A 16,536-nucleotide genomic window follows, 5' to 3' on the forward strand; every position below is an offset into this window, starting at 1 on the left:
TTTTTCGTTTCAGTTCTTAACAGAAACCAGTACATGAAAGGAAATACTCCTGTGCTCAAAACTCACCTTGCGTATTTCTACATTTTTAATTCATTTACTTAAAGGCTTGATTACAACTTACCAACCCATCTGTCAAAACAAGATTCACTTTAACTGTGGAGCAATACTTACTGCAGATCTTGCAGAAATACACACCTCACACATTCAAAAATCCCACTTCAAGTCGCTTGGCCTAGGAGAATGACAAGAGCAGCGACAGGCACCACCCCAAGCCAGGAGCAGCTCTGAATGGCTGCAGGGCAGAAGGAAAGCTATGCAGCCAGGAATGAAAGTGTGAAACCCACTAGGCTACCAGAGGAGAACCATACAACTTATTACAGAAATGCCAAATGCCTGAAAAACATTTCAAACAATAGCAAATACTTACTTGATGATTCTATTCAATGTCCTAATTAACTGAGTAAAAACAATTTTGACTTCAGTGCTTATTGAAAAAATGGACACAATGTTTATTTTCAGTTCAAATTTTACTCCCAATTGCACAAAGGTTGAAAAGACTTTTTCAAATTTTGAAAACCAGCATAATAATTTTGGTTTCATATATAAAACAGGGAAACCCAAAGGATACAGGAGTTGTGTGACAGTTCCAACATTCAGCATTAAAGTGTTGCCCAACTTAATTTTATCTCATACATTGATTATTTTCTACATTATCTGCTTCTCAAATTATAACTCTGTACAATACCCACAGATAGCTAAGGTTAAAATATTTTGAGAAAATACCATGTTATGGAAGGTTCCAATGACCTAGTACAGATTACAGTACAAATTAATGACAAGTCAGAGCATTGCTACAAGTTTATTCAGAGGCTTTTACTTTCGGTTCTTATATCACAAAAGACATGTTTAATGTTTACAACAAGTATTAGGAACTGAGATGTTTTTATTTCTACTATTATAAAAGTAACATAGGAGACCGTTCTAAGCCATCTTCAAAATGCAGACCAATCTTTTTTTTTTTTTTGTATATAAACTGTACACAAAAAACCAAGGCACTATACATTTTTGGATAATAAAGTATAAAGGTTGATTCGCATAGTTTCTCAAGAAATCCATGCTATAAATACAAACGCTTTGTTCGGTTTAGCACCTGAAGCAGCACTGAGAACAATTCATTAACTATTGCAAAGAGAAACTTCAGAATGCGAAGGAGATACATATTGGTGGTATAGCTAATTCAGTACAAGCAACTGCCATCCAGCTACTTTTCTGTAGTTTTGACATGAAAGTCTTGAAAGTGAATATATATTGCATTGTTAAATACATACTTGTTCTATGTGTTTATATAAATATAAATTCTTTGTAACCCACAAACTAACAAAATAACACTTTACAAAGAGAACTTCTTTAAAAACAAAAATGGCAAGTATTGTATATAGCCAAAGGACACCTGCAGCAGTAGCTCAAGAAACTACTGTTTAAGTGCATAGGAGAATGGAGCTTAAACACACTGCCTTTAAGAGTCAAAACTGAATTCCATTTTCAAAGAGTTCTCTTGGCCTTTTATAGTATTACACACCTCCAGATAGGTAGTCACTAATAACTTCAGATTATTTTTATCTGTTCTGTAAATGTAGGGTACGATTCTTCTAAAGGACATAGAAAGTGAGAGTGGACATCCCTTTAGTGCTCACTCCCCTAAACACAGCTTAGAAAAGTCCTTTTGCCTTCTTCAGGTTAACCTGCTTCCAAGATGGCAGTGCATTGTACTCCTCTCTTGTCATCTCTAATGCAACCTGCGTTTAAAATGAGAGGATGTGCTATTAGCAAAAATAACTGATTAAGTAGCACGATCAGCAAATGACTTTCCCGCATGGTTAGACACAGATGCACAGAGTAACAGTGCACCTCTTCTCTCCTTACCTCAAAGTCCTGATCTGAAAGGTAAATTTCAAGCTTCAGTGGATCAACTCCCTCAGGCAGAGGCCTAGCTAAGAGATCTGCTAATGGATACACTGTTTTACACAGCTTGGCCAGCACATCCTCTACAAGTATTATCTGATTAGAAACTTCGGCATCCTGGAAGGAGAAAAGGAAAACAGGGAACAGGATCACAATGCTGAAACCATCAACTGTGCCCATGGCCATCTGCAGATGGCACAGGATAACCTGCCCGGCCTGAGCACAAAGCTATATGTCCAGGTGTGCACACAGGCCAACAGCCCTCCCCTACAACAATTTCACAGCTAAAAACAGGTCTGCACTTCGCAGAAGGACTTCCTGTATTCCCAGAATCTCAGTGTAAGGCTGAAATCTGTGTTTAGTCATGAAACGAGCATTTTCTACTAAGGATGGCTGCAGAGGACTTACAAAAGAGGAGATGTCATTTGTGTTGAGACACCCCTTGACTGAAAGCTTTTAAAGCAGCCACATGTAATTTGACTGTGAACTCTGCACATCCCAGCTGAGAAAGTCAGTAACAAAGCCCTTGGAGCCAGCTGATCCTTTCAGAGGTGTTTTGCTCTCCTGCACTTCGAATTTGGAGACCAGACCAGAACTGCACATTGCTGCATGACTGAAACAGCTATTCTGTTAAGCTCAAACTCTAGCACATCTAAGAGATGATTCAGATAACACTCTCCTCCTGTTTTTAACAACAAAAAACAAACTATGAGAAGTTACATGAAAAAAGGAGCAGGAATGCCTCTGATATACACATTCCCAGTCAGAATTTAGCTGTGGTGGTGGTGGTGGTTTTTTTTTCCTTTGCAGACTCCTAAACTGTGGTTTCTAAGTTTATCCTCTGCATTTTAGGGCCTGAGAGCACAAATAACCAGTGTTACTGACAACACAAGACACAGTTACTAGCAATAGGAGACAGTCTATGCAATGAAAAGATTTACCATTTCTGTGATCTCTGCAATGTCTTCCCTGTGCTCCCAACTTGGGAACATATTAGTGAACGTCAGAGGCTCTAGGCCGGCATGAATTAGATAGGATTTTGGGGGCTTCTTTACATTTTTTCCTAAAAACAGTCAAAATACAAAAAAAAAAAAAAAAGACAGAAATTAAAAACAGTACAATATTTTGCAATCTCACCCACTATCCAAAGCTACCTTCTAAGAGTATTTAATTTTTTCCTGAAAAGCTGAAACAGTTTAAGGCAGAAAGAATAAATTTTCCAGGATTTTTTTTAAAATTAGTATGGGACCTTTTAACATGTTTTTCAGTATTCTTACACCTGCCTTTTACCATAGCTGACTGCAAAGATTAAAACATATATGCTGAAAATCCCCAACAGCTACTTCTAACCGAATGCCTTTCTTATCTTACAAAAACAGAATAGAGTAAGCAGAGTGTGATGGTCTGAAATTAGCCAAATTCAGGTAAATGAAACCTTCTGGTATGCTCAGCAGAAGTATCCTGCCAGCAATCAACTAAGCTTCAGCTTGGAGGCTTAAATGAGAATGGTTAAATTGTTAACTTGTTATTCTGAGGTGTAACACAATAAATAAAGCCTTTCCACTGAGAGTTGAGTCAGCAGAGTATCTTGGCAATTTGGGAACAATGCTGTTACTAGATAAATGGTTTGCTAAAAAAAGAGTGGAGAATGTATCTTCAAATAAACTGATGTTTATTGATTACAATAAACAATATATTACAATATATTGGGGGAGCACCTTTCAGCTGAGGAGAGCAAGGCATGGACAGGTATGACACACCCAGAGCAGTCAGGCACAGCACTCTGTTACCTTTGCAGTACCGGAGCACCGTCTCCATGGCGCATTTCCTGTCTGTAGCCCACCTGATTCGAGCTGATCCAGTGATTTTGTTTTCCACAGGCCACCAGCCTTGCCACAGGTACACTTCATGGTGATTGTCAACAAGGAAGAGTGCTGCACAGTCAGAAAATAACAAATCCATCATCAGCCACTTACTAGTTCTTGCAATCCCCTAAAAAACCCCATTCTTATATGCTTGTCAGCATCACAGTAGGATCATTTAACAGTTTACCAATCCCTTTTGTTAATCATCCAGCTAAACTTCAGCTGGAGTTTGATTCTCAGATATAAACAATGTATTTTTACAGCAAGCCTCTGGAATACATATATACTTGATTATTTCTCAGCATCTTTATCATGGAAAAATTACTGTTATTGCTTAATACTGTATAAGCATCACATGCACACATTCTCCTGTGATAAATCAAGTTAAAAGTGCTTACAATTACTGGAACACTGCCTGATGCAGGATACAGTCATCTGTTTTCTTGTCACTTAAGTATTTTAAAGCACATACCTGGCTGTGGGGCAGTATAAAGATCCTCTTGCAAGAATGGCATGGAATTGATGACAGCAGGGTCTCTTGAAGGGTAAACATACTCGGTGGCTGAGAATTCTCCTGATGAACTACTGAGGCTGAACAGGCGGGGCGTGAAATTAAACTTTCCAGGATCTTTAAAGAACAAAAATTAAGAAGAGTCACAATAGCAAATGTCAGAGTTAATTGTAAAAACTAACAAATAAACTTTTAAAGTAGCTGTAAATTTTCTGAGTTTGAAAAATCAGGAGAGACAACCAGATGTCTTGAGGGACTAGCAACAGCTGTAAAGAAGTTGAGCTGAGCGGCTGGCTGCCATCAGTCTGAATCTTATCCTGGTTAGTTACCATCAGCCATTTCATAACCGGCTGTTTTGCAGATTAAGTGAAGCAAGCCCATCTCAGAGTTAACTGACAGATTTTCCACTTGGTAAATCAATTCCCCTGCTACCTTTGTTGGCAGTTTCAAAGCAAAGGCTGGACAAAAATGTGTGCAGAACTGCCTCCTAAATCCCTTCAGAGGGGAATCTAAATATATTGGTAACGGTGTTAACTATTGCTCTGTGCTGCCTGAATACAGAGGGGCAGCAGAAGCAGGGGAGAACAAAATGAAACACTTGGTTTTCCAGCACTTTCCTTCTATTTTTAAGTATTACTTAATTCAGTAAGATTTTTGGAAGCATTTCTCTAAAGGGATCAACTCAACTACTGAGAAGTTCCTCAAAAACTTCATATTAAATCTGACAACACCGTAGACCAGGAAAGTAAAATGTGAGTGCCAAATCCAGGAAGGCAGGTCTACCTTGCAACATGCAATCATACGCCTTCCGATCTCGCCTCCCTAATGCGTCCCAGAATCCCAAGGGCTCTGACCCTTCATCACATTCATGAATTGTCACCTTGCTGCTGCTGTGCAGCCCTGCCTCCAGCGGACACCTACAAAACACAAAGAGAGAGAGTGAACTCAGCGTTCCTGCCCCAAACACAGCTAACACAAACCTGCTGGCCACTTGCATTAGTGGAACCCAAAAGAACCCTACAGGCTTGTTGCATACCTCATGTCAACACAGGCACTTTGAAAAATTATCAAAAAACAAGACAGGGAATTTCAACAGCTATTCTCATAGCATTTGGATCCCATTCCCAGAGTGAAGAAGATACTCGCATGAGTTCTCAGTAGATTCTCACTGCCTGCTTTTGTAACTGCTGCTGTCCTCCTTGCATGCTTTCCCAAATTAATTTCCTCTTCCTTATTCACAAGGCTGGATTCTAATCCTCCTATCAAATGCAATTTAATTTGCTATTCAGATGTTTAGCATCTCATTCCAAATGGAAAACGGCTTTTTTTTAAACTGTAATTAGTCCAGTAGGAAGAATGTGGATGCCCCATCCCTGGAAGTGTTCAAGGCCAGGTTGGATGGGGCTTTGAGCAACCTGGTCTAGTGGAAGGTATCTCTGCCCATGGCAGGAGGGTTGGAGTTAGATGAACTTTAAGGTCCCTTCCAATTCAAACCATTCTGTGAGTCTATTAATAAATGCATTTGATCTCCAGTGAAAGCAATTACAGAATGTGAGTTTTCTCCACTCTCCCAAACCAACCAACCTTCACTCCTCCTCCTCACCAAGCATGCACATGCTGCATTTGTACTGAGAGGACAGCTTTGTTTATTTCAAATTTTCTTTGAGTCAGACTATTTTAAGTAAATTGGTAGTCTATATAAACATGTCCAAAATATAGGTCAGACACTCACTGTTCTTTTATTTTATTGGCTGCCGTTCTTCCTACATCCTTGGTGTGAGACTGTGCTTTGCAGCCATGCCACAGGTAGATAAGAGCTTTGTTGATATTGAGGACAATCATGGATGTCCTAGAACGCAGGCTGCTGCAGTGACACGCTACTTCAAGTAAGTTTCCTTCACTGGGAACTTCTCCTCGCACGCAATAAAGCCTCCAATCACCTGGAGCAGACAGGAACAGTGCAGCACTATTATAAAATCACACAGGACTGAAAATTCAAAACCTCTGCTCTGGAACAGCTGTTCTCATACTGGATGAATTTCACCTACTGCATGCCTACGTTGCCACAGAATAAACTAGCTAAGCACCAGGTCTGGCTAACACTACTTGAGAAACCCTGTGCAGAAAAGATGCCTTCTGAAACCTTGCTACAGGAGTACAAGTATTGAGAGCTGAAGAGTTTAACAGCAGAAAAGTCAAGTTCTGCTCTTTCATATCATGAAGAAGGGAAACAAACACAGTATTCCTCCTATTCAACTCCTCTTCCCCTCTGCACCTTAGGAACATAAGGTCACAGTCAAGTGAAAACTGGAACATCTCCAAGCTACACTTCCATTGAAATTCTCCTACCTCAACTACCGCATTCAAGGAATATGTCACAAAAAGCAGTGATTGGGTAATAAAAGCTTAGAGCTTTCTTTGGAGCAGAAGAACTGCTCATAAAAACACTTTTCTTCCCCAGACTGTGTAGGAAAGAACATACTTTAAAGCAGCACTTGGCTTAAGTAAAACCAAACTAAAACAATTTATGTGTGCATCAATACAATCAAGTCAGCATGCTCTAGCATGACAAAATCCATTTTAAACTCAAAGAAGAAAAAGACTGCCTTGAAACAAAGCATTGCAAAGCTGTCTCAAGAGTTTCATGGCATTAATTTTTCCTTTCTACAGACTATGGTAGTTGAGACTGAATACAAAGCCCTCCACAACAGCTAAAGAAGGATTTGGGGGCAGAAACTCTTAACTAACAATAATTTACTTTGTGCATTTTCTTCTTCCTCTTCCCTTCTTCCAGCATGCACAATCATCCCTCCTTGGAAACACTGCAAGAAGCATGGTGGTTCTTTCCCTTGAAGCACTTGTACCTGGAAATGGAAAGCACCACTCTTCATTAAAAAAAATAAGGCAAGTATACAGACTCAGGAAAACTGGTCTCTATGGATTACTAAAAATTATATAGTTATGGCCACCCACAAAGATGGCTTTCCTTCTACTTTACAACTGCTGACTATTGTTTAAATTACCATATATCAGCATGCAATGGGTTCCATATGCGACCTGGATATTAAAAGAAACCTCCAGCTGGAATCTAACAATTGAGTTTCAGAGGATAATGGAATACCGAATGAACTTTAATTTAAATTGGTTTAAACTAACCATTTTTTGAATTTTATGAATTTTTACAGAACCTGTCCACCTTGACCTATGTTCACTGAAACCAATATGGAGATAACATAGGAACTGAAGTAGGTTCAAAATTTGCTGTAAAACTGGTTTCTATGATAACATGCATGTTCTTTGCTCAGTAAACATTGCATTTGGAGAATGAAACTGGTATGGCCAGTTCCTAAATCAGCTACGTTGCAGAGACTCTCACACTCTTGATCAAGGGCCCTTATATTTCTCCTCTATGAACTCCTGTCTTTTTTGTCATTTCTATGCTGCTGTTAAAAAACTAAAAACATGATCAAGGTACAGAAACTAACTTTAAACCTCCCACCTTGTATGCTGGTAACAGTGAAGCCACAGCAAAGCCCAAGTATGCCTAAAAACAAAGCAAACTAGCCTGTCCTCAGCTTCAAGCTAGCTGCATCTGCATTGGCTAGAATCTCTGCAAACAATGCAATAATATGTAATTAGAGAGTAAGCAAATTGAAAATTTCAAATGTATTTTTTTGCCTTGGCCTACAGAAAGTGCTTCTCCTCAGCGCTAGGAAGACAGTCCTGCTATCTGAACATGAAAGGAAGGCATGAATCTCTCTAACTGTGCTTCACTTATTCCTGCAGGGATGGGAGAGACCACCTTCTCCTCCACCCTTTTCCAGAAATATCCTTAGAAGCAGGATCTCTGGCAGTTGGAATAATGTCAAAAGTAATTTTGAGGTCTGACTATTTGTAATGGCAAGAACACAGAAAGGGAGGAGGCGAAAAAGATCATTCCTGTTTACCGTTAGCAGCTACCCAGACAGGCGAATCTTACCGGGTCTGCCACCTAGGAAGCTCACCTGTGCTCCTCTCTCTTCATCAAGTTCCACTGTCATGAGTGCTGATGTTCCTTTCTCACTCACTGTGGAGTGCCTTCCTTGCCAAAAGAAATACACACATTTCTCTTTTCCAACAGCCCGTACTTGTTGCTCTCCTTTTTGTCTGCTTCCAACTGCAAAACAGAGAGCACATGCTGAAGAAAGTACTCTGGCTATAGGTTTAAACAGCACATGGTTTAATCCCATCTGCCAGTTCAGCACTATCCCATCCAGAACAGGAAAGAAAAAAATGTGCAATTGGAGGAACATTAGGTCTCCAAGTCAGCGTGTCCCTGTGCAGAGCTGGCATTGTCTCCTCAGGTGGATGTAAGCCCACAGGCAGAGATGCCTGTGTTGGCTGGAAAAAGAGATGTAGAAAGACCTGGTACTATCTGGAGAAAAATAATTGACAGCACTTGAGCCAATATGCATGTGAAATGGCATGTCCAGTTATGTTACCAGAAGAGTGCATTATGGCTCATTTTCCACATTACACACTGTTCTTTGGCAGCAGGAGAGCAGCTGCTTTTTTTTTTTTTTTCCTTAACAATCAGTATTTAGTTATGATAAGCAAATAATGTTTACAGCAAGTGAAATTCAACAACACAACCACTTACAGAATATTTCACTCTTTCCAGTGGATAGGGAATAAACAGGTTTAATTAAATCAAAGATTTAAAAAAACCCCAAGAGTTTGAAAACAGATTTTTAAAAAAAATATTAAAACATCTGCCTTGATTCCAGCAGCGCTGAGCAGCATCCAACTGAAACACTTAGGAGAAAGCATCCTGCTTTTTCAAGTCGAGAATAATCAGACCACTACCCACTTCTAAAATTTATGGGAATCTGTACATTTAGTCCATAAAAGTACTGCCTCCTACATAAAAATTTATTCTCTTTTGGAGTGATGGAATATGTTTTCATCCATTTGGATTATAAGTCTGTTTACAGTTCAGTACTAGTGTTACCCACTTCTCCCAAGACTTACAAGCTTTTATATTTTTCTTGGATTTGCCAGTATCTGATCTCAAGGATCCTGACTAAGACCTACCTACATTTTTTTGGCTAAAAGCCTGAAGCTGTATAACTGTTACACTGCTTTCAACTGATTTTAATATACTGCTATTTGGAACAATCAGTTTTAGACTATTTGTTTTTAACTTACCACAAAAGCCACCTATTCTTAGTTTAGTGCCAGAAGGGAGAGTTCCAATGGGTTTACAGAGCTGACTGGTTATCAGCCTTTACCTGCTGTTCTCAGGCTCTGTGTTGGAACACTGCTGAGCCTGAAATCCAGATCAAAGAGTTTCCAGCAGCAGCAGAAGGGACAGCAAGGGCAATGAGCTGGCAAGGGCTTTTCCTGTCATTGTTACTGATCTCCATTACCCAGGTTTTTCTTGTTGCTAAGCCTACCTCTCTTGCAAGACATTCAGACCTCAGCCATTAGTCCAGCTGCCTAGTTATTTTGGTGTTAAGCTGTGGGCATAATTTGGCTTAACGAGCTGTCCTGTGAACATGTACACCACCAATGTTGGGTAAAAGCAGTTGGTGTACAGTTACATTTGGTGTATCAAAAATAACTAACTTTTTTATTTCCTACTGCTTTCTTTTAAACAAAATAAAAAGCTTTATTTTTTAATGACCTAGGGAGGCTAAATTAGCATCCCTAACCTTTCAAACTGTCTCATATCCATAGAAATCTAGGTCTGGATCTCACCACTAATAGCAGGAGTTTTAGCTGCACTTCTGCATGTTTCAGGAGGATGAAATGGAATTGTTCACTAACCTGTAGTGCTCACCATGTACTTCCACTTCACCACATAAGTGTCTCCCTCATGGAACTGCCCTATGCTTTGCTTAGGCAGTCTACTATAATCAAATTCCAGGATGTGCCAGACATCCACAGAGGCAGTGATAATTTCAAACTGCCTCCCATCTTCTCCTTCTACAAGTCCATAGCCCCGGCCAATATTCATTCCATCCAAGACTGTGCCCACAGTTGTTTGAGGCACAGCTACCATTAGCATGACATCATATGGTTTAGAGTCAGATCTGGATTCTTCCTGTCAGAAAACACAGAGAAGAGATTTCTTTGAGCATAGCTTTTTTTTCTCCTGGCCCCACAGTTCCAGTCAAACATTTTGACTCCTGCACACTTCAGTACTTTAATATCTTGTCATCGTTCAATGCCTTGTCAAAGCCACCTCAGCAGTTGTCACTGAGCTGCCTGGCTCATATATAAATAATAACAATAATAATAATAATACATAATATATTAATATGTTTATATATAACATATAAAAGTAATACACACAAATATATTTATAATTATAATGTAATATATAAATAATAATACAAAACAACTCTGTGGGTTTGCTGTAGGAAGTGATGTTCTGGCCCCTAGGTCAAAGCCCACAAAATAAAGAAAGTGCTCTGGATCTTTGAACACAAATTTCCCTGGCTGCAATCCCAACTAGGTCATCTAGTTTGAAATACCTAGCATGCTTATTATATGCACCTTCTGGTGAAGGGATTCACTAGAATTCTTCTCATTGAGTTTCTTCAGTTCTGTCCAATCAAGAAATTTTTCTTTGAACAGTATTGTCTCATTATGTTCTGTGAGTCTGCCAAATACAGCCCAGTCTGGGCGTCCTTGTCCCTTTCTGTGCAAGGGAACAAAAGATACAGATCAAATTAAACACTGTGAAAAGAGGGCAAGAAAACTAAGTATCTGCAATGAGACTAAATTCGAGTTACAATACCTGGGTATGAGGGGATTGCATTCTCCTGGGTCCAGAGGATTTATATCACAATTGGAATAGTCAAAGGTGCCATTCCACAAGTGTTTTGCCAGCTGGAACGCCACTTTTCTTTGTGCTAAAGTAACTTCCTTTCCATGCCACACATATACTTCACTGCCAAAATCAAATACCAGCACCTAAAACCAAACCCAAACAACAAAAAAATCAACCTACTATTAGGTTAGGTGATACCCTGATCTTCCAGTTTCCTTGTGCTGAACAGAAGTTCCTCCAAATATGAGTTTCCTCAGTGACACTAACAAGTAGCACTAAATGCAAGTAAGGACAGGGCACCGGTCTGCATTGCGATGTCCAGTTTCTGAGGATGACTGGAAGCAAGTAAGGGGAATGCTGTGAGGTGTATCTTTAGGTGGCTAAAGTCACTAGCAGATCAGAGAGTTCTTACTGCTAAAAACCTGGTTCTGTTGCATGACTGATTGCTGTCCAGTTTCAGCAGCTTTCTCTGACATTTAAACCTATGCCTTGTCCTGCAGCCATGGAAGGCTGACAGAACGCACAACATAGGCAAAAAGGGAGTGACTTCAATACTTTCAAGAAAATGCATCGTGTCTTCATTTTAGAAACCTGCTCTCATTCCGACTTAGATGGGTGAAATGGTTGTTTGAAGAGGAAGAGTCTGCTAGGCATAGAAATAAAAGCAGGTTTTATTTTGTTTTGTTTTTCCAAAGGGCTACTTGTTTTGCATTTCATGATTCTGGAATAAGCCACTGTAGACACAAAGGTTTATACTTCCTAAAATGGTATTTTACTTTAAAGATAACGTGAACTAATTTCTTGAGACCTGCAGCACACTCTAGACAGCAAAGCGCTCAGAAGCCTTTCAGAAACACAGAGGATCCAGTTTTCAGTGATCCTCTCCACAAGCATTTGCAATTACCGAAAGTTATAATCAGTTGCATGTTCCTGCACTTACCACAGGAGCAGTAAGTGGCACAATACCTCTTTTGGTTGCAGCAGGGTACATTTTGGCACCTTTCCCCAGTAGTCATCCTCAGGAATGAGTTTATCTTCTACGAGGCGGTAAATGCAATTTGTTTCTATTATTGCGGCTTCATACATTTCATCTTCTTCAGGACTTCCAGCGGCTTAAGGAAAAGATCGTCAAAAAACCCAAAAGAAATTAACATCCAACTATCTTTACTAAAGAGAACTGACTCTACTATCTTATTGTGATAGAGCATCAGATATTGTAACTATAACAATGCTTACACTGGTAATTTGTCTGTCCACCAAGGAGTTTCCAGAAGTCTTTGGCTGCGTGGGTATGGGTATTTATTCCTTCTTCTATAGTCTGTATATAAGAAGCTCTACAGCCAAGTTCCCTCTTTGTCTGAATTAAAGTTGCAAGTTCTGAAGCCTAAGAGATTAACAGTTATCTGAACAGGATTGCTTAAGTCTTTGGAATACTTGTGCAATATTCTTACTCAGGGAGAAGGCAAATGAGATATAATACAGCAAATAGCAGAAGAAATGGTTATTATTTATTGCACTAAATAAACAGACACTAGAAAAAAAAGTTACAGAAATGCATTCATTCTTTCATTTGCCTTAAAGCAAGACTGATCTCAGTGGGCATGGGAATAAAAAGGACATCCTGCAATTCAGACTATTTTTTTTTAGTTCAATCTGTATCCTGAGGATATCCTTTTTTCTCTTGCAGCTTCACAAACTACCCACTCCTACGTCAGCTTTCATTCAGTGCATGACCTAAAACCGATTTTCAGGAATCCTGCATCTCTCCCTGTCACGGACTGTAAGTTACATGCCAGTTTTTGGGAGAATTGGCACCAAGGCTCAATTTCATCAGAGACATACACTGCAATGGTTCTAAAAATAAATAATAAAATAGTACTGACCTTTGCTTTTTCTATGACATTTGCAAACTCTCCTACCCACAAGAAACATAAATGTGGAGTTAACAACAGGAAACAGTCTCCACTGTTCAGTGATGAGGCTCTTGGTTCAACTAATCTTGTTTGAACATGTCTTCTTCCTACAGAGAAAAGAAAGCTAATTGTATTCCTTCAACTACCACTATCAAGTGCCACCACCTGATTTGTTTTGAATGAAATACAAACAATCCCAACACACTTAGCAAAATATGTGGAAACAGACATTTTAAGAATAATTAAAAACTACTACTGTGGAAAAAGAGTTTACTAACAGGAAACAAAATAAATGTTGTCTCCTATCAACTAATATTTCTATTATTTCCTGTTCTTGCTTTAACAACTCTGTGTCCTTCTGGAAATAAATGAATTAAGTAAATGGCAGACAGCAGCGAAACTCCAGAACCTTTTACATTTGCTTAAGTGAAGTTATGGCACAATTTCTGTAGGCAATAAAAAGTTTTAAGAATTCAGGAATTTTAAGAATTTTGTTTCCAAAACCTAGCTATTTGCAGAATCAGATATGTTATTATGCACTGTAAGGGGAAGTGGAGTAAGAACACTGTCACATCACTTCCAAGTCATGCTGAGCACTGGAAGAATGGGACAGTTAAAAAATTTCCACAGGAGATAGCCAGAATTTCTGAAATATTCTGTTTTCTCCTTGGGAAACACACAACAGTGCCTCAATGCAAACCTATTTGTAAGGTTTAACTTGTTACACAATTATCACTTATTTTTTCAGGTTTTGGACATAAATCTTGACCTGAAGATCTAGAACAAGCTAAGCATCTAAATGTGGTAGCATCTCCCATATGTTACATTCAGCCTATTATTTAGGGAAAGTAAAAGCAGTTCCAGCATACCTTTAATTTGCAGGAGCATTAGCTTCTTGTATGGCACAGCACTGTTGTTAGAGTTTTGCTCTGTTAGATTAACACTCCTCAGGCTAATGTTGCTGAAGTTCTCTTTGCTTGCCAGGCCAGCAAGCGCTACTTCTGAGAAATTTGAATTTGTAGACACTTGTACATAAAAAGAAGTTGGAGGAAAGACAGACAGACACAAAAATTACAAAATTATATTTAAAAATTGGTTGTTGCATTAAGAAAATAATTGCTGCCCATTATTTTCAGTTTTTCTTCTTCTCCATAGCAACAGCAAAGCCAGGTTGAACTCATTAATCACTAGCCCAAAAGATTTGTGGATTTAGGATTACCTAAATTTCTAGATATCATCCAAGAGTAAACTGTCAGTGTCAGAATTATGCTATTTGACAGAAATACCAACTTTGCTAGGAAGCATCCTACCCAATGTTTGGTGAAGTACTGTATAGATCTTCACTGCCTTATAAGTCATTAATAATAAAAGACAGCACAGAGACAAGGTTAATTAACTGTAATTCCCTTAAAATTTGGCTGAGACAGTGTGATGCAACACCCATTTACACTTCAGAGTCTTAGTCATGTTTTACTGTAAACTTACAGCCCAAATTCTTGGCTACAAATTGCTCGACCAAAGACAACACACTTTATGAATTTATAACTCAGGGAAATCCTTCTCATGAGATGGCAATTAAGTATTACATATATAATTAATATTTTCATCAATGCATTCAATAGTTAAAGATGATCTTTCTTTACTCAAATGTAATAAGGAAAACTTGTACTCCATAATGTAAGAGTAGCTTGACAAATCTTTAAATACATTTTACAATGATGTCTTTGCTGCCTGTCTGATTGTCAGGAGAAAGCAACTTCGCAAGTAAAACACCTTGTATAAGCCCTGCCACAAAGCACTGATACTTTATGGAAATTAATTGTTAGGAGGCAAGAAGGCTAATCCCAGTTTCTGAGAGAAAATTAGTACCCAAAATTGAGGCCAGTGTACCTTAACAAAAGTGCATCTATTCTTGCCAGTTCTTACCCCAGCATGACAAAGTTGGATCTGCTTTCCTTGATCTCCTGTCCTCACCCTGCACACCCTGCAGGCATCGTGTCTCTCTCTCTCTCTCTCTCTCTCTCTCTCCAAGGTGACTGTGCTAAAAATAAATAATTAAACCTATATACAGGAGGTGGCTATAGGTACTTTCCCTGAGGAAGTCACACATGCCCTTCTCTCCAGGCCTCCTAGACAGTCTACATTCCACCTTATACCTCAATCAATTTATTGCCACTCAGAGAATATGTTCGGTTCCTTCAGTTCCGGTTTTTGCATTGGGATTTTTTGTTTTGTTTTTAATTAAGAAGGCATAATGGTGTCATGTACAAATCATCCTGCTAGCTTACTTTTTTCTACTTTCATTCGCTTTGACTCCATGAAGGCAACATTCAGTCTTTGTTCAGTATATTCATGAAGAATATCTTGTCTTGCTGCCAGCATTTTCAAGGGGTTTCTTGAGGACTGGACTCTGCGTGTAGGCCTAACTGCACGTTTGTGCTCTGCTACAGAAGATGTCAACCTGAAAAACAAGCAGTTTATAATCATCAGTTAATTTTTCTAGTCAGAATCATCTAAAGACAAGAAAACAGGATCAGTTCCTCAGTTCAGGCAGAAGCATGATTTCAGAAGAAATGGATGTGCCTAGTACTAAGATACCTAAGAGATGATTTAGAGCTGAACATTTTGAACATTGCCCTTGTGTCTGCATTCAAAACAATGGGGAAAAAGTAATTCTTACTTTGGTGCATAAGGATCAAAGATGGCATCAAAGTCCTCATCAAGATCCAAAGGCACTGAGGAGGAAGGGAAATCCACATGGCGATAAAATTTGGAAAATGTTTCATCATCATCCAGCTTCATCACCTCTTTCACAGATCTTCCTGTAACTGTCAGCACTGTCTCTTGCATCCCAGCAACTGCAGGAAAAGAACACCTCTCCCAGTAAATAATCATACTGGAGTTTCTAACTCTAGAAAAGGTAAACATGACTTGTTTGGTAATTGTCTGGGTAATTTTTTGGGGGGTGGTGGTAGTGTTTAGGTTTTTGTTGGGGCTTTTTTTGTGTTGATTTTTTTAATTGATGGTAGAATAAAGAATATTAATAGATAAAGAATATTAAAACAGTGTAACTGCTACTCATATGCAATAATAATTACGCAAAATGGTAGGGAAATATGGCTAAATGAAAACTTAGACACTATAAATGAGTTGCTCTAGTATGATGAGGTAAGCATTTTAGGGTCTTGTATATTCCATCTTGCCTCCACCTATGGAATTCCTTCCTTTGAAAAGATCTAGAATCACAAGGGGAGAAGTCACTATTTCAGACTAGTGAGTGTGGCACAGTCATTATCCTATGCTAGTGCCTCCTATGCTGAAATGTGAATACATTGGTTTATGGTATCTGTTACACTACAAATTACATAAAGATTTTTGTCTTATAAATGGAGGGCAGACATATGAGATGGAAACCCCAGAGAACTCTAGAGAGCTTCCTAAACAGCCAACAGACTGTACAAGGAAGCT

The 16,536-nt window shown here is 38.9% G+C and overlaps 1 protein-coding gene across 16 annotated transcripts in view; it reads right to left on the reverse strand.

Moving 5' to 3' along the window:
* Nucleotides 1–508: 508 nt before the first annotated feature.
* The window catches only part of SVIL (supervillin), a 100,786-nt gene continuing 84,758 nt past the window's right edge, over nt 509–16,536 (reverse strand). For all 16 annotated transcript variants that reach the window (XM_048293946.1, XM_048294007.1, XM_048293912.1 and 13 more), the window contains 18 exons: nt 15,749–15,926; nt 15,357–15,529; nt 13,938–14,093; nt 13,039–13,175; nt 12,392–12,539; nt 12,122–12,267; nt 11,123–11,298; nt 10,879–11,023; nt 10,147–10,423; nt 8,343–8,494; nt 7,097–7,202; nt 6,071–6,278; nt 5,122–5,255; nt 4,300–4,455; nt 3,753–3,896; nt 2,904–3,025; nt 1,924–2,079; nt 509–1,796 (listed from right to left, as the gene is read on the reverse strand). In XM_048293946.1, coding sequence (XP_048149903.1) covers nt 1,710–1,796; nt 1,924–2,079; nt 2,904–3,025; nt 3,753–3,896; nt 4,300–4,455; nt 5,122–5,255; nt 6,071–6,278; nt 7,097–7,202; nt 8,343–8,494; nt 10,147–10,423; nt 10,879–11,023; nt 11,123–11,298; nt 12,122–12,267; nt 12,392–12,539; nt 13,039–13,175; nt 13,938–14,093; nt 15,357–15,529; nt 15,749–15,926 — 2,801 coding nt within the window. In that variant the 3' untranslated portion in view covers nt 509–1,709. The remainder of the gene's footprint in view (nt 1,797–1,923; nt 2,080–2,903; nt 3,026–3,752; nt 3,897–4,299; nt 4,456–5,121; nt 5,256–6,070; nt 6,279–7,096; nt 7,203–8,342; nt 8,495–10,146; nt 10,424–10,878; nt 11,024–11,122; nt 11,299–12,121; nt 12,268–12,391; nt 12,540–13,038; nt 13,176–13,937; nt 14,094–15,356; nt 15,530–15,748; nt 15,927–16,536) is intronic.

The sequence above is a fragment of the Corvus hawaiiensis genome, chromosome 1 (assembly GCF_020740725.1).
Source record: "Corvus hawaiiensis isolate bCorHaw1 chromosome 1, bCorHaw1.pri.cur, whole genome shotgun sequence".
In the NCBI taxonomy this organism is placed as follows: Eukaryota; Metazoa; Chordata; class Aves; order Passeriformes; family Corvidae; genus Corvus; species Corvus hawaiiensis.